Source organism: Hippichthys cyanospilos, chromosome 5, assembly GCF_059441005.1.
Source record: "Hippichthys cyanospilos isolate Australia breed blue-spotted pipefish chromosome 5, RoL_Hcya_1.0, whole genome shotgun sequence".
Classification (NCBI taxonomy): Eukaryota; Metazoa; Chordata; class Actinopteri; order Syngnathiformes; family Syngnathidae; genus Hippichthys; species Hippichthys cyanospilos.
The window spans coordinates 21,680,539-21,704,292 of NC_142373.1; the positions used below are offsets into that span (position 1 = coordinate 21,680,539).

The following is a 23,754-nucleotide window of genomic DNA, read 5'->3' on the forward strand; positions in this document are numbered from 1 at the left end:
CACTATAAAATGAATATATTAAACATTTTTTCTATATTTTCAGATATTTTGTTTCAGAAATGCCTGTGATTTTGATCAGTGATTTCTTATTAACTCATTCACAGACTCATTTAGATTAAAAATCAAGTGTTTGGCTGTAGGGTCTAAAAATATCTGGTACAGTACTAGATTAATTCAGTACTAAAGTAATCAATTACCAAAGGTAATCAAATACTAAAATAATTGATTATCTTAGGCAATTAAGTATTACATTAATTAGTCTAGGTAATCAAGTACTAAAAGGAGTGCTAAAATAATCAATCACTTTAGCCCTTCAGTGCATAAAGTAATCTTGACTTAATTCCTTCCGACGTACTTTACTAAGTTACTTAAGTACTGAAGTCATCGATTACTTTAGTGCTTGATTCATTTAGTAACTGCAATTTTTGGACCTTCCTTTAGGCCAATTCTTTTCAAACAGCAGCAGGGCGCAATGCGATAGTAGGGGGGCGCGTAAAGGGAAAGGGGCTTTGCTCTTATGCTGTGTACTTGCACATGTACAGCACCAGGTGGTGCAGTGCTACTCTCATTGTCAAAGTCTACGCACGAGTTCTAAGGTAAACTTCAGATTGCTGTCAATTTTGATCAAAAACTAAATCTTATTAATGTGATTTAAAAAATATACATGCACAATGTTTTATACCGTTTTCCTCGGATTTAAATGTTTAAGAAATTGGTGTTAATGTTCTAGATCACTTTACATTAAGTATTATCGATTTGTTATTTAATACTTTTAGTATTGTTTATTATTTTTGTTTTTCCCAGCATCAAATGGTTCAGTTGATCAAAATTGTTTGCAGTTTGAATAAAACTTTTTTTTTCATTATTATTATTTTTAATTTCAGGCACTTTGATGCACTTTAACCAATTTTTTCAGATTCAGAGTAAGCTGTAACATGTACAGTATTGAGCCTAGTAAAGTTAATATTTGCTGAAAATAAATTTAAATGGCTCTTTCCTTTGTTAATGTTAAAAAGGATACAATTTTAGGCATTTTATACAATTTTGGCAGGTGGTGGAAAAACACCAATCTTGGCTAGCACATGGGTTGCTACCTTCTTGGTTTCAAGAACTAGCAAACTGACCCAACGTTTGAGTCCGTCTTTGCTCACACGCAGGCGCATTAAGATGACAAGTATTTTGTGTTGAGAATTCTTCAAAAGCTTTCGTTTTTAATGCTCAGTTATTTCTTATTCTGAAAATGTTTGCTTTTAATTTGGAAGGCCTCGCTATATTTCCATTTCCTGTTGTTACCTTCCCGAAATTGATTGGCTGTCTCTCATCACGTTTCATGTCACACCAAACACATTCTACTCAATTTCATTGACAGATAGTCGCTTGTTATAGAGCCGCAAACATAAGGACGAAAAGAGCCGCAGGTTGCAGACCCCTGGCCTGGGCCAATCAGAACTGTGTGACTGTTTTGGCGCTTGCTCCCACTCACCGAGGTTTCTCCTGCAGCGTGGATGCTCTCGGGGGTCTCGGGCACTAAGGAAGCAAGACAGAAACCGTCAGAATTGCAAGATGATTCATTCTGTCAGCGTTTACTTTCCTGACTAAACACCTGCAAATGTTAAGTACATCAACTGTCGTGCGCCAAGGCCGCGGCTGCATCGGCACTTCGCAAGCATAAAAGAGGCATTCATCTCTTGGGTGTGTTATTGCACCGGGAATCGGTCACCACTCAACCACAGGGAAACTTTGACGTCTACGCGAGTCCGGTAAAAGCTGGAGCTCATCCCTGCTGGGTTTCGGCAAACGGTTGAATATATCTGTGATGGATCGCCAATCAATCACAACAGAAATTTCCGCGAGGTTTCAGGTGCAGCAGCAGAAGCGATAACCTACTTATAGTGAGCAAATTTGTGTGACAGCACATCTTCCCACGACCAAAACAAAAGCCTGGAACGAGTTGGCAAAAAATCCTCAGCGTCTCCCATTTCTTGTCCTCCTGGCTTTGCGGCGCGGCCGGTGACAAGGACCCAAACCGCAGCGCAGTCTGCTTACGCCGTTCCGAAAACCCGCCGCTGTTATTTGTTCATTAAACATGGCCCACTTTTTTTTTTTTTTTTTTTGCTTCTGTCGTCTCCGACGATGAGAGCAGACAAATAAGAAACAGATGAGCGCTTCACAATGTTTTCTCAAGTGGCCAAAACGTCACGTCATCATGTCGCTACGACGTCTGCCGAGTGTCTCGGGTGACGCGCGATGGTTCGCGTTGGGCGGCAGAGCCAACGTAGCTTGGTGCACTGTTATAGTGCAGGCGCATCTCACCGCTCTCCAGGGCATCCTTTAGGAGGTCCTCGGTCACAAAGGTCTTGAGCTCGCTGATGGCGTAAACCAGGGTCGGGTGCTCCTTGACCTCGCGGTACGAGTTCTCCACCTGGTTGGACTGCAAGGTAAGGTAGTCCAGCTGGTCGTTGCTGATGCCCGCGTCGTCCACCACCAGGGTGACGGCATAGTCAACCACGAGACCGTCCAACCTGGAATAACAACAGTCTTAGTGGAGATTCTATCAAATGAGTTATTGTTGACATGGGGCGGGACTCAATGGTATTTGGCATTTTTGTACATCAGCTGGGAACAGACATTGCTCTCATAATAATAACCACAGAAACATAGCTAACTAAAATAAACAATATAACAGTCTAAACTTCGGAATAGATTTTTGATTCAAAACAATTTCTCCTACAATCTACAGATGTGCAAAGACGAGTCATGATCTAACCCAGTCTAATTTGCAAGACAGGCTGAGAGATTAAATGTCATATTTTAAATGTATTACGTTTAATTGTAAAAGAAAAAAAAAGGTGCCTTTTCCACAAAAATGAATTTTCATCCATTGACATACCAACCACATCAATGGAAGCCTTGTTATTTGATTATTAGGTACTGTATACATAAGAGACTTGATGGACCAAAAGCCAGAAGTAAAATATCAAAGTATATTCACCTCGTCATTCTTCTAAAAATACAATTTTTCCCCATGTATAGAGCACATTTATACCTGTACATTGGCTCATAAAATTATAAAGAAATTATTAAATTGAACAGAAAATTAAGGGAAAGATTGCACCAATATAAATAGGCATACAAATTATTAAGAATGTTCTAGTCAAAATGAACAGAAAACCATAAAGAACTCTTTGCACCATCCATATTACATGACATCGAATCACTTTACAGTGCTCACGTGTAATAATTTCAAAACTATGTCACTAAAGTAAACGTATGAAGAATTGCAATTTCCAACACTAGGAATGGTGCCTAAACACGGCTTACATTTGATTTACTATACAAGCAAATGCTGAAATTCAGAGCCAAATTGAGTGAAAAGTCTTGGTGAATGTGTATAATGCACGGGCACAGGCATTTGGAAAAATCTGACTTGGACATTCTGGGGTGCACATAATAAACAGGCGGTGCACTATTCAAGGGTAATTACGGTCTGTAAGCTTTTCGAGATTGATGGAAAGCGCATATTGTTTAGACAAATGAAGTAATTAATGTTAAATGCACAGATAAAACCTTCAATGTGCACTTTATGTGAAGCGTCAAAAAAACAAACAAACAAAAAAACACAATTAAAGATGATTTGCGCTTATTGATAGGGGTCAGTACAGCCTTTATCACGTTGTGTATTTTAACGAGGCTTCACATTATAAAGCTCTCGCCGAATGTGCGGAAGAACAATAAAACTTTCACCTTTTCACCTTTATTTATTTTGGTATTACTGCATGAGAAGAAAAACCCTACAAAGAAAAATCTAAAACTACGTATGCAAGGTATATTCCGTCTTCTATACCACAGGTTTCAAACTCAAGGCCCGGGGGCCAGATCATCAACATTTTATGTGGCCCGCAAAATGCTGATTTGACTTCATGTTTCTGGCTAAAACACCAAATTTGCAAGTTGTATTAAACTTTTACAAATTTGAGGGGGGGAAAAAACAAGCATTTTTGCTTCCCAATCTCTCTTTTGAACAGATTTTACTAGATTCTAATTTCAAAACTAGGTAAATGTGTGACAAACACTTAAAATTTATGACTTCAAAATCATGCCGGCCCTCTGACAGAAACTTTAACTGTAATGTGGCGCACGATAAAAAAGGAGTTTGACACACAAATTCACACACACACACACACAAACACACACACACACACCAGTCAACAGCTAAATACAGCCATTCATAAACTTTTTAAAGCCCGTTTAACATCCCACCAGGGTAAGCTCACTACCCCCAATCCCCCCCTAAATATAGTATAGCCATTCCACACCTTTTTAATCCATGTAGTATAGTAGGCCACACCCACAACACCCCAAAAAAGGCTTAATAGACAATCCCAAACATTTTAAGCCATTCCCCCCTTCAACATCCCACGTGAGTTGGCACACGAACCTGTCCCAGAATTATGCAGAAAAACCAATAGAGTTTTTGCTGAAACAAATACCACGCAACGGCAGTCAGGTGTCTCATCATGTGACAGAAAATGCTGAAGACTGTTAAAAGAGTTGTTCATCGTTCAGCCGTGATGGATGACTCGTCCAATCGACTCCCGCCCGGGCGGCGCTACGGGCCGAGACGGCACAACAATCAATATCGTGCTAACGGCGCGGGACATGGCCAAAGAGGCTTTGGAGAGGAAAAAGTCATTTATCAGCCGAGGATGACTACTGGGAGTTGTCCACTCTGACCTACTTTGCACGCAGCTGAGACACTGATTTACTCTTTACTTCTGCTTCAATACAAGTCACGCGGCTTTGGTGACATCACCGCAGTGAAATGTTTTTGTCCGTCTGATTCAAAGAGGAGGACTCGCTAACGGTGTTTGAGCAAAAATACGTGTACCACGTCAACATGCGCTCACATTAGCACTATTTTATCTTCATATATTTCACAGGGTAAAAAACATCTGAGTCAGTGGGACCACAGAATGAACATAACTTATTTTGGAATTTGGAAACGTTCACATATCGAGGCAATAATAATTTTTTCGAATTGAGCTATTCTTGAATGCTATATTAGAATATTCTATACTTATACGCAATATTGGCTGCCACTATTAATTAAGCTGATCTTCGGCGATATTAACATTTAAAAAGCCGGCTACCCGACATGTCAACTCAAGTACTTTGTCATCCTACCACCAGGAGGCCATGTTTGCCACATGTTTGCTTGACAAAAGCCTCTGCTTTACTCACCTTACTATTTACCAGTGTGAAATGGTATTGAGTTTCTCACCTGATTCCTAATATATACGGTGGTAGCAGTCAATTGAGACCCATTTTGAAAAATTCCATTGGCAAAAAATTGAAATAAATTTGTTTGAAATGGCCGAAAATAACATTTTGACCACTATTTGATTAAAATTTGCATAAAAGTAAATAATGTGCTTGGTTCTAAGTAGGCTTTTTTTATTGGTCTGCACTCAGCAAGTAACTTATCTGCGTTACCCTGTGTGCCACGTTTTTGCCATGTCTTGGGTGTGAATTTGTTTTAATTATTATTTATTTTAGTCCATTGTAATTTTTAAGTATCAAGCCTTGAAGCCTTGTTTATATACTGCTTGTTTAAAAAAAAAGTAATAATTTGACCAAACATGATGAATAATAGTGATTTCAATATTGACGAAAATAATCGTGATTATTATTTTGGAGAAATTGTGCAGCCCTATAATAAATGATAAAATTCGCATCAAATATGTCTTTTCCTATAGGTTAGCTGACACTCTTGATTAGTGCTTATCTAATATTAAGCCAATTGAGCACTGTAGTGATAACTGTAACTATTGGATGACAGTGTGTCCATACATATAACACATGTACTATATTACATACCTGTAATTCTAAGAGATGGAAATCAATCTTTCATATGACACCACCCAGGTTTACATAGGCATAGCGCACAACATTCTGTTGGCCTTGAAAGATGCCAAATACACTTGCACTCTAGAGGTTGCCTTTTCCGATAACGCTTGGCACCGAAAGAGTTAACAAAATACAAACTCACTTTGGTATCGGTTCTATGGCTGCTTAGATCGATCTGCACAGCCATAAAAAAAACACAGTATCATTATTGTGTGACGCACGGAGCCAGTGATGTTCATAAAACATGAGAAAAACCAGAACTTAGCCTTCCACACCTATGTCGAAAATGTTTTGAACAGATGCATAGAGTGAATACGAAGACAATACTTCTTGGAAAATTTTGGTGCGTTCATGAGCCAAGATTCCGCTTCATTTCTGTGCCACCGCTACAATTAGCTGCCAGAAGCCAAGATTTACAGGCTAGTGACTCATTAGTTGTGACACTGAGCAGTGCCTCTGCTAACATCAGCTAAGGTGCAACCCACCTGTTTGTGCCAGTGATGCTCAAATTTTAATTTAGTCACATCAGATCGCACATCCAATAGGAGCAATGGTGACAAGAATAAAGCAAGTTATTTTGGGTGGAAAAAAAAAGCTTGTGGCATCTTTAATGTTGGCTGCTAGTGCAAGCCTTAGGTTGAGTCAGTAATATGTTTTTCGCCTTGAGATAGAGCAGTCCTTTGCTTCACAAGAAACAGGTTTTGCTTTTGCTGCGTGGGGCAATTGCACATCCACGGCACTAGGTGGTGCAGGAGGATTCACAAATGTTAATAGCTAGCTGACATAAGTAAGCGCGTGCTATTTTTTGGTCTGTTGAAGACTTAGTGAAAAAAGCCTACATTATTTGCATTATGTTACATTATGTAACATAATTACATTATGTTCTACACTCATTTTAACAGTTAAGACATTGCCGGCGTGGTTGAGAAAGGTTTCTGTATGGTCACAGTTTGGCTCTGGAACAGACTATATCTTTGATTTCCTGTGAAAATGAACGCCTGAGCGTCATTTCTTTCTTTAAGTCCTCGTCTTCAGGTGCTAAAGCTCTAATAATCATTCTCACTGCCAACTCTGCTGATCCACCTTAACAGGTGACTGAACCCTGGTAAGACCATTAGCGCAAGCAGCGACCGAGTCGTAGGAAACACGTGCACGCTCTCTCAGCAACACACACGCGCACAGTCACACCTACGCACACACACAGAAACCCTGATGAGGATCTACAGGCTTAGGAACTATGAGGGTGTGTTTTTTTAGGTGCCGTTCAAGGTGAAAGCAGGCAGACTCACCCTTGCAGGTCCTTGTGAGGCCTCCATGAAAAAAAGGAAAACGCTGTTTCAAAGGAGCATCACTTGCGCAGGGTGTATATGGCAGGAAACATAAAATGGAACCAATGCAAATGGGATGAGATGGGATTAAGCGATGTGAGAGAAAACTCACCTGAAGTCCATCACAGATACGCTCTTAAAACCAGGAAGGCCCAACAGAGCGTCCTCAATCTACAAAAATGCATTTTGTTACTTATTCTGTTTTAACACACACTCACATACTCGTTTCATACAGTGCTCACAAAAAAAACTGAAATAATGAGCTCATTTCAACTTAATTACAAATGTACCGTATTTCCCGCACAATAAGGCGCACCCTCAATTAATGACATATTTTAAAACGTTTCCCATATATAAGGTGCACTTGATTATAAGGCGCACCCTCAATTAATGACATATTTTAAAACTTTTTCAATCACAATATAGTAATACTCAAAGTAATAATAATAATAACTCAAATAATAACGCTAAACCTTCAATAACATAATAACTCAATGTCAATATGACCAACCTTGTTCAACTGTAAACACACAAAAAAAACAGGTAAAGCTTACTTCATCACTTCCTTCCCCATCTATGAATCCCAATCTCAATATTGATCCATATATAAGGCGCACCTGATTATAAGGTGCACCATTAGCTTTTTAAAAAAAATTAAGGCTATTTGACATTCTATTGTGCCGTCTGCCACTAACTCAAGAGAGTGCGTGTGTGTTTTGGACCTTCTGAGCAAGCTGTCTGCTGAGCGTCTGATAGTGGAGTGAGTGCGGGTCGCCCAAGTCATCGTCGTACATGACTCCTGTGAGAAGGATGCTCAATTCTACCACTTGCTCCAACACGCCCGCAGCTACTGGCTCTACAGGAATGTCGTTGTCCAGCTGTGAAATTGTGGGCAAGAAAAGTCAAATAAATACGTAGAAGAAGTCACCTTCGGCTTTACCTTGTCGCGGTTCGCCTCAAAGAGTTACTTGTATGATTTTGTTTGGCACAATGGTTGGGGATGGGTGCACTGACCAGGAATCAAATCGGTGTTATACTATACTAATTTTAAGTTGATATTATAACAGTTACAGATTTGTGCCTTGTTCGCTTTAGTCCGTTTTTAGCGCCGCCTCTGGCCACTGTTGATAGTGCAGTGATAGTGCGCTGCCAGTCTACCGAGATAGAAGCCACTGTAACATTTGGAGCGACAAATCAAAAAAAAAAAAAAAAATGTACATGTGTTCATTTCATTTTATTTTAGATTAAATTGTGAACGTATTCATGGCTCTTCAGGAACGCAACCAATTCAACCGGTTTAATATATTTTTTAAAATGTAATACATTTTAAATTTGTCAAAATGCTTTTCGTGTTTGCTTGCTAACGAGGCAATGAAGCCAGCAAAGCTAATTCTGCTTTTGACCAAATAACTGGCAGCAACCTTTTGCCATTTGTTATAAAGAGGCATGCAATTTTCAATTTTTATTTTTCAAACTTCAGAATAACTGAAAAGTAACAAATATACTTGTTGTCAAATTGAATATGTTGCTAAATAAAAAGAGCACTTATGTTTGGCTTAATTTTTTTTGTTTCCGCAAACATTTGCAATGGGGGTCCTTGGAAAAACGACTGTAAAATCTACTTTAAGTAACATGGTAAAATATCAGCAGAATTCACATTTGGACCCACCTCCATTTCTGGCACAAGGACAGCTGCTTCCTCCACTTTCACAGTCCCTTCCATGTCTTCTAAATGGTTGATATCACAGTAACCATATTATCGTGATCATTTCATAATTACAACAAATGTATGCCTTCTTTTGAAGAGATGCTCACCTTGTTTGGGAGGAACTTCGGCGTTGATCATCACGTCAGGAGCTGGGGTACTAAAAATAACAACAAAATGTGGCTAAATTAAAAGTAATTTGGATGGAAGTAGTAAGAGTAGCAATAGAAGTAGATTAACTTCAACTTCAAATAAAACTATTAGATTGATCCAAACGTTGTCATCAATTCCATTTGTTGGATGTTTTCAGGGTTTTGATTTATTATGTCATAATTAGAGTATTATGACTTCTGAAGACTTTTGCATGATGGGAGTTCAAGCTAAGCCAATCAACAAAGTAATTGAAAGGTTCGCAAATGTCATAAATTGGCCGCTAGCGCAATCTGGTGGTTTTGGGGTGTCAACACAAAAATCTCTATTGCACCTGTTCGCGAGTTGCCTTAGAAAGGATTAATGCAAAAATTGGGAGAAAAGCATTATAAAACAATGGGTTTTCAATACGTCCAAAATTGACAATATTTCCAGTTTTGAATGGCAGTAAATGAGCCTGACATGGGCTAAATTAAGACACTTATAGGGTGTACCTCTCGACCTTTCTTTGTCATTCATTTAAAAGGGAAAGCGTGGCATATTGAAAGTCAAAAAGATAAAAAAGAAATCAAACAGCTTGTTGGGTCAAAATTTCCTCTCAATGTTACTAACATCACCATTCCATCCATTTTCTATGTCCATAATTTAAATACAATTTCTATGAAAATATTGTGGTGAGTTGCATCTTTTTTGAGCAAATAAGTAAGAATTACACAACTAATAACTCTATAATAATTGAATATTGCTCTATAATATTAGGTTGTTTTAAAGTGACTGTGGGCCGTGAATGTCTGACTGGGTGATTGGCAGTAGTGATGGCTTCAGAAGTAAAAAGCGCAAAAAGTAATGATGGGAAGTCATGTGACCTTACCCGCATGTATGGTGTCCAGACCTGGTGGGTTCACTATACGTTATTGGAGGGGGAGGCAAGCAATACATACATCAATAAAGACACAACACACAATATTTCGATGCTGACGAATGATTGAGAGGATTTACCTTTTCAAGCCGGGCACGGACATTTTCTGCAAGCGTGTGGAAGAAGAAGAAAAGGTTAGGAAAGTGGAATTAACCTCCCGCTGAGTTTGTTGTTGTACTGTGTCAACCGAAAGCACCGAAAGGATTGACGGAGGTCAAGAATCCTCCAAGGAGACTGACAGTGGATGCTAATGTGCTTATACTTGCTTCTGCCCACTTCTAGAAACTCTGCCTGGATCAGTCCACTCAAGACTGCTGGTCCTTTGCGCGTAAGGCCACTTACATCATGAAAGCTTGAGCTTGATAACAAGCAGAATTTGTACAGGAGGGCCATTTTGAATGGTTGATAGCTTTTCCACATTCACGCAAATCTCAATTAGAACCCCCATTGTAATGTAATGGAGTACAAAAACAGCACTTTGCTTCAGTCACAATTTGCACAACTTAACCAGCAGTCATGCAGAGATAAATGAAGTAGTTCCACAACTACTTAAAATGATTTGGTAAGGTGCAAATAAATCATTTTTCACAGAGGTTGACAAATATATGTCTGTTAGATATAGATAAATATTTGTCTTTTAAGTCGACTCGGACTCCAGAGTAAAAATGTAATTGTGTCTATCTGTGCTGCTGCAGTTTGTATTAAAATATCCGTTGCCTAAAGTGTACCTGCGTCAGAAGGAAAACTATATAAATGTTTAATAAAGAAAAACTCACTCCAAATGTCATTTTGTTGTACTATATTAAAGTGTGCTTTATAACAGCTTGCATAACCTAATTGCCGAGACGCCAGGGCAGCTTATACGTGAAGCCATACTTTTCCTGCAAGAATCAGTGACGTGGTGGTATTGAAAGCCGTTTTTGCACGGCCGTCTCTCTGACTCAACATAGCATTTCCTTCATTTGTGAGCTTTGACGTGCACATGCTGAGCTCACCATTGCATTTAGTTCTGTCAATAGTCAGTTATAGTCAAATATTTGTCCAGTTTCAAATTGGGGAATTTGGATTTGCTGATAGCTTTTCCACATTCACAAGAATCTCAATTAGAACCCCCATTGATTTGTACACAGCCTGAGTTCATTTTTAATCACTCTTGGTCAGTTAATTTCATTCATTTATAGTTTGGCATTTTCTAATGATAATATATCAACGTTGATTTTTCTACACACCTTTTTGACCACTCCTTCATGCTCCTCCGATTGGCTGAAGTAGGTGCCAATGTCTCGCACCGTCACCACCCCTTCCTGGCACTGATTCATCCAGCTCTGGTACTCCTCCTGCTCAGGAAGGCGGTCCCAGAAAATTTTAAAAGCCTCCCACACAGTCTCCTGGCACACTAGACACATGGGGAACACAAGCCAGCAACCAAATCAATACTACAAGAGAGCGGTCGCCTCAAGCGTACATTACAACCTCACGTTTCCTTCTGCCACCTTAGGCTCCAAATCTAAAACATCTTCTCCCCAAAATCCCAAAGTGGTGATCATTTACTTTGAGTAGAAACTGTTAATTTGACAATCAGGTTGAGAACTATTATGCCACGAGTCCGCTGCAAGTCTTGAAAGATATTTCTGCCGATCTCAAGAGAAAGATTTAGTACAACTCAACTGACAAGTTTTTTTTTTTTGCTTGTTTTTTTTTTTTTTTTGCAGATAAATGTGACAAATAAGAATATTTGAGGAATAGTTAACAAATTGGAAAAGTGGTGAAAGGAGAACAAAGAATGGACTTACCTCTGAGATAGAAGAAACTCAGGTGGTGTGCCACCACCTGCTTGGCGCTCTCCTGCGCGCACAGCTTGACTCCGCTCGGGAAGAGGATGTTGCGTTTACGTCTGGACAGAGCCACACGACTTCCTCGGGACACCATGACGTCGGACACTCGAAGCACACGCTGGAACGCCGCCGCTTCGCTGCCGAGCGGTACCTCCAGCGGACCCATGGAGGATCCTTCCATAGTGGCGTCTGGCGGAGGCACCCAGAATACATCAGGCTTAACTTTTGGAGGATATCCTAGAATGAAGTCATACATACCTGTCCTCAGTTGCAAAAACATGAGCACCAGAGTCAATAAAATACATCTCCACAAGTTGGACATTTTAAATCCTTGTTTAGATCCTGAAACCAGCACTTCCACTTGGGCTTTGCAATGATGTCCTCAAAGTTGGCATAGTTCAGAAGTCTCCCAGTGCAGAAGGAGGTCACCACCCCTGGAGCAAGCGACCACTTGTTTTCCTGCAAAGACAACGGCGACGCGGTGGCATGGTGCTCACAAGACACTTCCTGGCTCAAGGTAGATGGGCAGATGGGAGAGAAGATCTTTGAACATGCTAATCCTGTGTAATCTAAGCCTTTTAGCGGAGTTACTGGAGCGACTGGGGGAAAGGAGAAGGTGCTTAGTGCTGCTGGACGAAACATGTACAGACGACCACTGACGCACAAGTCTACCGCTGGTGTTAAACTCATTTCTTTTCAAGTGACTATTATAACTGTCCAATTAAAAAAAAAAAAAAAGAAAAGAAAAAAAAATCTGTCTAAATGAATCTGTGCACTTTACACGACTGGCACTTTGAGGGGATTTTCTTGCGGTATTCGAGTTTCCTTATATATTCCAAATACACGCATGTTAGGTTGAAGACTCAAACCACCTCAGTGCTCAATGAGTTAGCTTTGCTATGGTGTCATTGTTCCGAGCTGCGTGTTCCTTTGTCCAAGGAAGCCTGGGGACTACATGTGAAGTCCTGCAACTATGACTCAGCTGTTTCTAATTTTAATCTCTGATTAAAACAAAAACGGGGACCGTGACCGGCGCAATTTTAGCCACGTGGGCCACGGTGGCCGCGTGGAACGATTGGGAATTACGAGTCACATTGAGAGGGTAGGAGAGACAAATGCTGTCAACCTTTGAACAGATTAGAAAGACTGGCATTGTAATGTAAACAAGCTAGTAAGAATCAACACTATTTTGTCTACATACTGACTAATCTGTTTAGCAGACAAAACAACTGCAACTAAACCACTTAACTTTGTTTCACAAGCCTTTTTTTAGAATCTAGAAATGACATCTCTGACGGTCACGAGCCCCTAGGGTCCAAAAAAAAAAAACCCAACCTAGATTAATGAAGAGGGCGTGGTCTTCGCATTAGTATTATTACAATGGGTTTTGTCAGTCACTTGTAGTGAAACGCTAGGTCAGAATGAATAAAAACTTCAAATGAATTCTAATAAGAACAATTTATATGTCAAACAAACATTAGGAAATTTCCAACGCTTCTGAACACGCTTTCTCGTTCACATGTGAATTGGTGTACAAATTAAATAAGGAGCATCATCGAATATTTATCAAAAATAAGTTGCAAATAATAGTATACACTTCTATAAAAAAATCTCTAGGGTGAACAAAAACAGACAAAAGACAATGTACATTTCAGTTGAAAAGGAGCAGGCCATCAGCCGATAGTCACAAGGTCCGCAACGAGAAGAGTTTAGGCCAAAATGCTCAGTATGAGCGATGCTGATTTCTGGGGGGTCCACATCCTTCCCGCTGGACCCTCACTTTGTGTTCATTTGCTGTCGGTACAGCTGCAGCACCAGATCGCGGATTTCGTCTCGCTTCCTGCGAACCTGTCGGCGCGGAAACCATCGTTGAAGGTGTAGTGGCAAATCGAAGTGCACCACCGGGTCCTCCAAGCACAAAACACAGTATTACATCAGCCATCTAATTTGGGGGCGCTAATACTCATTAGATGTGTACTGCTAAAAAAAAAAATCAAAATCACCCACTGCAAAACAATGAAGATGCTGACTACCTTGAGAAAGCTCTCCACATACTGCAACAAGTAGAGACCACAGTCGCTGCTGTTGTCCTGTAGAGGAACCTGACAGTGGGAACTTGTCATGTGGTCAGGACCAAAGTCGCGCGGCGAGCCGCGTCGTGCTTCCCATTCCGATTGCAGGTACCTGACGGGACAAAACTGCGTGAGCGCCTTCCTAAAACGCACACGCAGCTACGTTGTTGGTTGACTCACTCTCGCAACAGTTTAAAGATGCGCTCGTGAAGAGACAACTTGAGAGAGTCCATGATGAGAATGCAAGGCCTGAAGAGAGGAAAAAAAAAAGTGTGTTGAGTTGAAATGGAGTGAGGCAAGCATTTTCTGTCCACTAACCTCTTTGAAACAAGCTTCCGATGGCAGGTTTTTTCAGTGCAATTCTATTAGAGAAGTAAAATAATCGTCATTGCAGAGGTAAACTATCTGAATCATTTTTTCAAAGTACAAGACACATGTGTCACCATATGAGAAAGAATGAACTAAAGGAAGTATTTTCTTCTGACTCACCACTTGACTAGTAGAGGATTTACTTGGCTCTTTTCCTAGAAGGCGTGAAATAAATCTGATGATTTGCATTCATTCAGGTGAAACAGATAACCGTTGCATTTAATGTAACACACCGGATTTCGTGTCCACACTGTCGCCGTGGCTAAGCTTGATCGCCGCCGCCGTCTCATCATTTGAGCCTTCAGCTTCCTCTTTATCAGGTGACTCATCCATCCCGTTGTGGCAACCTTCTGTCCAGGGCTCCAACCTGGTCTCCTCCAGTCCAGGAAAGCAAATGACCACCAGATACCAATGAGCTCTTCAAAATAAAAATACAAAAACATGACTATCAGCGGAGCGGCACAGTGGCAGACTGCCATCAAAAACCAGACCTTTGCCTCACATGCAGAGTTCATGGGTTTGATTCTGGCTCCTGCCTTATGTGGAGTTTTCATGTTCGCCCCATGCCTCTGCGGATTAACTCAAGGTAGTTTGGTTTCTTCCTACATTTGCGAGAACATACATTGTAGCTCCGAATTGCTGAATAAAATACGAATTTTCATTTTTTTTTTATGTTGTTTCAAGCACTTTGATGCAAAAATTTTGTCTTTCCTAGGGTGGGCTTGGCAAAATATAATTGAGAAGCACTGGATTACTGTAATGCAATTTTGGAATCAGCCAGCCCTTGCTTGAATGGCTCCAGTTGGTCCAAAATGTTACTGATCCCCCCCCTAACTAGTGCTCGAAGGAGCGAACACCAAACTCCAATTCGGACCTCCCTGCAAATGTTTACAAATCGTTAAAACGGTCTCGCCCCCACCTTACCTTGCCTCCCTCCTCATCCCCCACACACACTTGCCCGCAGCCTTAGGTCTGCGGACCAGATGCTACTGGAAGTGCCAAAGAAACTCAAAAGCCAGTCAAGCCTTTTCTGTAGCTGGGCTTTCCCTTTGGAATGACCTCCCATTAAATGTCAGGCCAGCTCCCTCCCAGTCCAGCTTTAAAAACTCCTCAAACGCCACGTTTGTATTCTTTGTCTTTTGACTCAGCATGAGACTCGCCACAGTTTTACTTTATCATGTTTTTATTTTCTATTTTTAATTTATATGGTATTATTTATTCTTTATTGTTTTGTTGTTTAATTTGTTACATAAATGTCTTCACTGTGTGAGTTATTGCATGACTAATAACACGCGCAGCACTTTGAAGGCTGCAATGCCTGTTTCAAAGTGCATTTTGACGATGTCTTGTGACCTTTATGGATTATCTTTGCAAATTTATTCTACCACGTCTGTGCATGCATGTTATCTTACTCTTGATTGACAGGCACAAATAGGAAGTCCTTTTGAAAGATGTCCACGTGGCGCGTCCATGTCTTCACTCTCTGGTAGCGCTTCTGCCTCTGACAGCTAAGCATGAAAGGGGCAAAATGAATAAAACTCTTTTTAAATCCTTTTGCCCATTGAAATAAAGAGACTTACGATTCTGTGGCATTGCCTTCGCTGGCATTGTCCCTGCGAGTAAGCTGCTTGTAGAAGAAGCTGCTGAAGATGTGCGAGCGGTCGACAACATCCTGCAGCGAGTTCTGGAGGAGGTATCTAAATCGAGAGCACGCCACGTTCACGCCAAGAGAGCAAAGCACACAGACTGAAGTCGCGTTGTTTTGTAGTCGTCATTACACTCACTTGAGGTAAAAGTCGATGATGACATCATTGAGGTACTGGCCGCTGTCGAGACACTGCAGATCTTCCATTGTTACTGTGATTCCACCTTTGAGAGGCGGTGGAGGAAACTGGATCAACCTATGGATGGACAGCCACCAACGAAACACTTGTATAGAGGTGAAAGACCCAAAAACGAGTTAAATGATCGTTATTATAACGTTATTTATACATTCTGAGGACTTACCGGTGGGACAGACCCTGATGTTTGTATTTTACCCAAGTGGAATCCGGTTGACACATGGTCACTGTGTACGCACATTGAGTTCTACGCCGGCACAGTGTGTATAGAGGGGTACCTGCTGTTTTGTCCTCCTGTTGCACAAGAGCAGTATGTCATCTTTCACTGTAAACCTCTTAATGCTGCCCAGAAGACATAGGACTCCACATTTTATTTCAGCTTTTTCATGTGACTTGACAGTGTTCAAACTGGCTTCTTTAATGCGCGCGTGTGTGTGTGTGTGTGTGTATCAATATTAGTATCAATGAAATGAGCTATCGACTGCTGATTGTAATTGATGAGCAGTCATACTTCAGGTAATAATGTAATCATGCTTACTAAGTCATTTTTTCCCGCTGAAAGTAATAATGTCAAAAATACAGATATATGCGCAGAAAAAAATATGACAGCGCAATCGTACCCCTTGGCTCGTCTGTTCCTCGTCTGGTTGCACTCCAAGATCCAGCTCTGTCTCCTGGTCTTGCGTGGGAGTTGTCACCTGACCAAGGAAGGTTCGCAACTCAGTCAAGTCCAGCAATAGCGAAAGTTCCGCCTCTGGGGCCGTCTCCTTCGGTGCATCCACGTCCGAATCAGAGCATGAACTACGTCGGTCCGATTCCAATGTCGAAGCATCTGTGTCCAAGCCTAGCATCTGGAGCAAGAAGGGGTCTCGGCCGCTTGATTTTATCAGCTCTAAACATTGGTCCATGGAAAGAACTGGACTGAAGTAGTTATTCAGATCGAGCTCCTCTGTATGAATTTTGTCATTTGACAGATCGTTTAGACATCCTAATTCCAAGAGAGAGTGCAATAGAGCCTCCTCCGTGCCCAGCAGAGGGTCCTTGAGAGTCAGCACAAGGAATGGGCTAGGTTTTCCTATTGGGGGGGAAAAAAAAACATCAGAAACTTGGGAGCGTTGTTCAGAACAGGCAGGGATTGTGCAAGCCTTTCGGATGTAGTACCAGTGCTAAGTGGTGCGGCGTCTGGCATACATAGGCCGAAAAGATCCCTCTGCACAGTCACTGCGGATTTTTGCTTCAGAATAAACAAAAGGATCGGACAAGGTTCAGCACTAGATGCCCAGCAGAGCCCTCTGGATTCCAGTTCCTCCAACTCCCAAACGCTGTACCTCCTCAGCGTGCTGCGCTCTAACGTCAATGTCACGCCGAGCTGTTGGCTTGAGTCTGAAAGTGAGAGGAAAACAGAATTTTCTTAGCACACTACCTCATATGATTAATTAATATACCCTCAACACTAGAACTCCCAGAGCCATCATTTTCTCAGCTCTCAAAATTTGATGTGCTATTACTCTTTTTACATAGATTACGGATGCTCTTGGCCTTTTGACTTTTTCTGTATGTGTATGTATGTTCAGTATACCGTGCTTCTGGAGAGTATTCATAACTCTTCACTTTTTCCAGATGTTATCATACAGTCTCATTCCAAATTTTATTAATTTGTGGGGGTTCAAGTGCTCAGCTGAGTAACGGATGCCACTATTCTAATTGGGACCTTCAAAGCAGCAAAAAAAATTCTGTATCCTACCATAGACTTTTGTGTCTCCAGACAATTTTGTCTCCCAGGTCTACAGACAATTTCTTTGACTCCATGCATGGTGATTGTGGTCTTGACGTGCACAGTCAATTGTGGGACATGAAATAGACAGGTGAGTGCCTTTCTAAAATCATGTCCAATCAAATGAACTTACCCTGGGTGGTGAATTAAGCTGTCGACATATTACAAAAATGATCAATGGAAAAAGGATGTACCTGAGCTCAGGTTGTGAATTCAAACAATGTTTTTTTTAAAACGTCATAAAAAACCTTTTCACACTGATAATGGGGTATTATATGTTGAATTTTGAGGTAGGGATTAGTTTAAGTTTGGAATACGGCAGTAACACGACAAAATGTGGAAAAAGTGAAGAGCCGTGAATACTTTCTGAAACCATTGTCTATATTAGGGTCCGGCAGACCAGCATATTAACACAGTCAACTAAGGCCTTTCCAAAATTGGCCAAAAATGTTCACTGGCTATTTTAACTATTGACTTGTTGTATACTTAGCAATTTAAAAGGCACATGTGCCATCAATCATTAAATTTTGTACCATATAAATATATATGAGGGGGCACACTTTTTACCCTCTAAATGAAGGCCAAAGGTATGGGTTCATCCTATAAACAATACCTTTAAAAGATTTTTTTTTCAATGACATTTGAGGTAGATTCCACCCGTCAGTCATATAAGCCCAATTTTGACGTCCAGATTCACATTCATAACTGATGTCGTCTTAAGGTTTTTACAGTAATGCAACGAGTTTGAGAGCAGAAGTCAGTTGGCTGTTAGCGGCCAGTGCCTGAGTTGCAGCTAACAGCAGCTCGTTAGCTGAGGTTGTTATAGCATTTTCAAAAAAAAAAAACGAGCAGACTGGGGAATCTGGGGAATTACGGTATTAACTGATGAGACCTGCTATTTGTGGGGAATAGTAATAATAACAGTAGTAATACCAGTGAATCTTAAAAATCTGCTTTAACTGGCACATATTGAAGCATTTGAAGGAAACAAATGCTGTCATTCTTTTTTTATTATTATTATTATTATTATTATTATTATTATTATTATTATTATTATCAGCCGTTGGATCAGTAATCAGGCTTTCTTTCTGCCAAAAATCAGCATTGTATTTTGACCACACACGAGCACTTGGTAAATGTGAGTTTTCTGGTCTCTTATGAGTAATGCAATGTTTAATTTGCAGGCTACTGAAAGAAGAGCTTCTGTCATATAAAGCTAATTGCAGCTCAACATTTGTTCCCTGCGCTGGAAGGATTTATCTACTGTGAAAAGAATATTTATTATGTGGACAATTCACTTACTGACCAGATATTGTGGCGCACCACTTATTAGCAGAAAAGTCACAATTTTATGGTCTTCAAGTAACATGGAATTTGGGAGTTCAAGCTTTCGAAGTCTCAACACCATGTAGTTTGCGAGAGCCCTAGCGCTATACTTGGCAACAGCAACATCATCATTACCTTTCAGCGGTATGAAGATTTTTTGGTTCAGTACCTGTCAAGAATGGAAAAAAGAAGTATATTTACATCCTGGTCATTTCCTTCAAAAAGTGATGTCAATGTGTTTTGTTTTGAATATGTATGTGTGTGTGTGTGTGTGTTTGCGTGTGTGCATTGGGGGGGGGGGGGGGGGGGGGGTCATTTACCAGGAGGCTTCCATTTGCTTCCCCTTGGTAACCTCCACAGTACATGGAGGTGAAGGCCACACTCAGACAAGAGCTGTTGATGCTGGTCGGAGAAGCTGACCCTTGCTCTCCTACGACTACATTCAACACCTGAAAACGTAAACATGCAGTTACATACACATTACAGTACCAAAATAACATAGGCAGAGTACACGAGAGGACGATTTTAAACAAAGGAGAAGTGTATGAGCCATCAGGAATTACATTACACGATCAATATACAGTTGAGTAAAAAATGAAGTAATGCAGTCTACTTTATCTAGCTCCCTCTGCTGGACAAATCTCATAAAACGTGCATTCAGCTCCCTTTGAGCTTGAAACCATATTTCTGGCCTTTCAACTTAAAAGCTTTAATTTTTTTTAAGTCTAAAATATGGCCTTCATAGATTAAGCTAAACACAGTTAAAATGCTCTATTTAGTGATTGTTTGGTGGCATTTAAACATTCTTATTCTAGATTTTGGGGGGAACTGCAATTTCTAGATCTAGTCAGTGTGGCACCATTCCGGATACATTTTCATCAAATAGAGAACGAGATAATGAGCCTACCTCTACATTCTGGCTGTCGGGTTCTTTGGACCCAATTTCTTGTGACAAATTCTGGTGCCTGGCTCCTATCTCTCTTGCCGAGGAGAGTGTGTGAACACCTCTAACTCTGCGTCGAATAACATCCCCACTCTCTTCATCATCACTGGACAGAACAACTGAAAGCAAAGGGGGAAAAAACATTGAATTGATGATAAACAAGAAAAAAAAATAAGGGGGAAAAGCCATTAAAGCTTATGGACAGAGCCTCCAAGGTGACATGGAAGAGAATTAAAAACCTGGGAGAGAAATTCTTTTTGTAATGTTGGATGTTCTTGCAAAGCAAAGTTTTTGTGAGGAAACGTAAATGTTGTTTTCAGAGGCAATGCAAAGCTATTATTTGATTGAGAGATGTTCAGGAATGTAACCCCCACAAAGGAGGGTGGTTTTCCTATGCATATAGTAAAAGGAGAGGGGATTTGTACTAGCAAAAGTAGAAATCAATCTCATTTTGTGCGAAGGTTTATGCATATATATTGACACTGTGACACACCTTAGGTGTGATTGGGTGCATGAATGGTTTCGGCGTGCCCTGAAATGGTCTGGCAACCAGTTCAGGGTGTCCCCCACCTACTGCCTGAAGTCAGCTGGGACAGGCAGGCACCAGCAAGCCTGCAAATCTTTCCTCTAGAAAATGGATGGATTGTCACTGCAGTAACAATATTGCTCAAATTGTCCATTCACCCATTAGCTGAAGCCACTTATCCTCATTAGGGTCAGTGGCTACTTGGTGCCTATCCCAGCAGTAGGCGAGGGACACCGTGGACTGGTTGTCAATCAATCGCAGTGCACAAGTTGTGCTTGACGTTTTTCTTCTATTTATAAATAACACATTTTGTTTATCTAAATTTGTGGATCAAATATAACTGCCGTCATCCAAGAATTGAGTGTACAGTGCATCCAGAAAGTATTCTCAAGGCTTCACTTTTTCCTTGTTGTCGTTACTGTCTCCTTCTAAACTTTATTCATCTTTAATCTCAAAATTCTAAACATAATACCACATTATGACATTATGAAAAAAAATATTGAATGCATTCATACGAAGTGTCTAATAATTGTTTAATACTTTGTTCACACCTTTGGCATCAATTCCAGCCTTGTCATATTAATGTGATGAGAAGCTTAGCACACCTATCTACAGGTAGTTCTGCCCATTCTTTTTTGCCCTGTTTCTCACACACCATCAGGTTGAATGGGAGATGACTAATTACAACCATTTTAAGATTTTTCCAGAGATGTTCAATCGGATTCAAATGTGGGCTCTGGCTGGACCACTCCAGGATATTCACAGAGTTGTTCTGAAACCAATCTTTTGAGATCTTGGCTGCGTGTTCCGGGTTGTTGTCCTGCTGAAAAATAAACCTTCCCCCAGTCTGAGGTCAAGAGCGGTCAAGTGTAGGTTTTCATCCAGTATATCCTGGCTAGTCTGCAAGATCCTTTTGATGAAAAACATCCCCATAGCATGATGCTGCTACCACCATGCCTGGCGATGAGCGTTATCCGTTTTGTCCCAACATGATGCTGGGTATTCACACTAGAGTGCAATCTTTGTCTCGTCAGGATAGTTTTGTTTCTCATGGTCCAGGTGCTTTTTGACAAAATCCAGATGAGCTGATATGATTCTTTTACTAAGAAGTGGCTTTCATCTGGCCATTGTACCATTCAGGCCTGATTGGTGGATGACAGAGACGGTTGTCCTTCTGGAAGGCTCTTTTCTCACCACAGAGGAACACTGGATCTCTGAGAGTGACCATCAGGTTTTTGGTCACCTCTCTGATGTAAGCCCTTCTCCCCCAATCGCTTCGAGAGCTGGGAAGCTCTGTGAAGAGTCCTGGTGGTTCCAAACGTCTTCTGTTTACAAATAATGGGGGTTACTGTGCTCATTGGGGATTGTTTTGTTGTTCTGCATCCTTCCCCAGATTTGCGCCTCAAGAAACATCTCGAGGATGATCAGTGGAAAAAGAATGCAACTGAGCTCAATTTTGAGCTTCATAGTAAAAAGGCTGTGAATTCAAAAAATGTCAATAGTCAGAAAATAACATTCACAGCCATGTGTCTTTTGATGTTAAAAACGCCCAACTTGTCCCTGCAGTAATTATGTAAGAAATTGTGTAGAATCTTTAGATAATATTACTTTGATACAATTTAGAACAAGGCTGTAAGATAACAAAGTGTGGAAAAAGTGAAGCACTATGAATACTTTCAGTATGTAATGTTTGGCCAATGGTTGAGAAGGACAAACAACAAAAAAAAAGAATGGAAACCAAACATTATTTCTCTGTTATAATTATGCTCAATTGGGTCGCATGTGTTAGAGCCTATCCCCGCTGACTTTGGTCAAACCCAATATAGCATGTAACGGTTTTGTCATTATCTTGTTTTATTGCCATTTACCTGTTTTTTTTCTCTGCATTTTGTTTCTCTAAGTGTTTTAATCTTATGTTCTTAACGTTATTAAGTGTAATGAGACAATGCACCATGGTGATTTTGCACTTGAAATAAAACGATTGAGAGGTGGGGTACACACTGAACTGGTCATTGAAATTTTAAGTGTACAATCACGTACATGATTTAACAATAAAAACTGCATCCCAAAATGGTTTGTTTCAATGGTTGTATTAAAGCAAGTTTAAAAATTCTTGAGATAATTATATGCACAGACAATACGCACACAGCCATACTTGCCAAGAAGAGGTAGAGATGTGGCAGAGCCTTGTTGACAGATGTTTTTACCTTCCACACGATCCTGGCAAAGTTGGCTGTGCGCATATTGTCTTGACAAATAACCACCACAAACTGTTTAAAGCTTGCTTTAATACAACCAGCAGCGGGGAAAATGTTTGAATGCAGTTTTTCCTTGAAATACCAGCATTTTTTTTTTTTGAGCACCTTAGGTATACTTTAATAAACTTTAGAGGTGGTGACTGTCTTGCACTACAGTAGGTATTTTAGTTTCAATAAAGTCCTACACATTCTATACTAAATTAAAAAAAAAAAAAAAACAACAATAATTGTATGTACAATACTGTAGAGGACGTGTTAGAGGACTTTTTAACAGTTCTAACCGAATGACCGAATGATTTCACTGTAGATTGTCTGCCCTGGAAAGAAGCTTCATCCTTCCTGTACCTACTCACTTGGCTCTTCATAGACTGTTTGGGTAGAATCGTGTTTTGCAGACAAAGGCCTGCAACCAATGACATCCGCCGACTCCAAATTGGGATCGGCAACCGCTCTGCCAACCGCCACCAGAGAGGACAGCTCTATGTTACTGTCTGCGTTGTCCACATCACAGTTGTCTGTGTTGTCAGCATCACAGTCTTCTCCGGGTTCTACCAGACTAATTGGGGCCAGTCCTCCATTACGTCCAGCATCCCCAGTAAGGCGGAGCACGCTTTCTCGTTGGCATTTTGGGCTGCTTGTTCCATTACACTTGGGCCATTTGCTTGCACTTCTTTTCCTTTTCTGCTAACAGATAATACAGACAGCTTTTGAGTGTCGAATTGCTCTTGAAGATTGACAATCATTCATAATTAATAACAGTCAATTGTGTAGACGTTACTGATTCAACATTTCAAGAAGCAA

General features: G+C 40.6%; 2 protein-coding genes across 4 annotated transcripts in view; both read right to left on the bottom strand.

The window, feature by feature from the left end:
* The window catches only part of impg2a (interphotoreceptor matrix proteoglycan 2a), a 28,005-nt gene extending 15,623 nt beyond the window's left edge, over positions 1–12,382 (bottom strand). The window contains exons 1-12 of the mRNA XM_088416082.1: positions 12,103–12,382; positions 11,803–12,033; positions 11,239–11,405; positions 10,090–10,115; positions 9,962–9,994; positions 9,051–9,100; positions 8,905–8,963; positions 7,958–8,113; positions 7,348–7,406; positions 7,197–7,217; positions 2,314–2,522; positions 1,484–1,527 (exon numbers count right to left, since the gene is read on the bottom strand). Coding sequence (XP_088272208.1) covers positions 1,484–1,527; positions 2,314–2,522; positions 7,197–7,217; positions 7,348–7,406; positions 7,958–8,113; positions 8,905–8,963; positions 9,051–9,100; positions 9,962–9,994; positions 10,090–10,115; positions 11,239–11,405; positions 11,803–12,033; positions 12,103–12,166 — 1,119 coding nt within the window. The 5' untranslated portion in view covers positions 12,167–12,382. The remainder of the gene's footprint in view (positions 1–1,483; positions 1,528–2,313; positions 2,523–7,196; positions 7,218–7,347; positions 7,407–7,957; positions 8,114–8,904; positions 8,964–9,050; positions 9,101–9,961; positions 9,995–10,089; positions 10,116–11,238; positions 11,406–11,802; positions 12,034–12,102) is intronic.
* A 901-nt stretch (positions 12,383–13,283) lies between these two features.
* Positions 13,284–23,754, bottom strand: part of senp7 (SUMO specific peptidase 7) — a 23,096-nt gene continuing 12,625 nt past the window's right edge. Inside the window, exons 8-23 of one of the 3 annotated variants that reach the window (XM_088416141.1) lie at positions 23,307–23,637; positions 20,134–20,288; positions 19,547–19,675; positions 19,362–19,395; positions 17,288–17,509; positions 16,747–17,201; positions 16,293–16,420; positions 16,070–16,186; positions 15,866–15,982; positions 15,698–15,793; positions 14,519–14,703; positions 14,406–14,440; positions 14,235–14,278; positions 14,097–14,165; positions 13,878–14,028; positions 13,284–13,692 (exon numbers count right to left, since the gene is read on the bottom strand). In XM_088416141.1, coding sequence (XP_088272267.1) covers positions 13,621–13,692; positions 13,878–14,028; positions 14,097–14,165; positions 14,235–14,278; positions 14,406–14,440; positions 14,519–14,703; positions 15,698–15,793; positions 15,866–15,982; positions 16,070–16,186; positions 16,293–16,420; positions 16,747–17,201; positions 17,288–17,509; positions 19,362–19,395; positions 19,547–19,675; positions 20,134–20,288; positions 23,307–23,637 — 2,340 coding nt within the window. In that variant the 3' untranslated portion in view covers positions 13,284–13,620. Of the gene's footprint in view, positions 13,753–13,877; positions 14,029–14,096; positions 14,166–14,234; positions 14,279–14,405; positions 14,441–14,518; positions 14,704–15,697; positions 15,794–15,865; positions 15,983–16,069; positions 16,187–16,292; positions 16,421–16,746; positions 17,202–17,287; positions 17,510–19,361; positions 19,396–19,546; positions 19,676–20,133; positions 20,289–23,306; positions 23,638–23,754 lie in introns of all 3 variants that reach the window. The other 2 variants (XM_088416140.1, XM_088416139.1) reach the window with 2 other exon arrangements.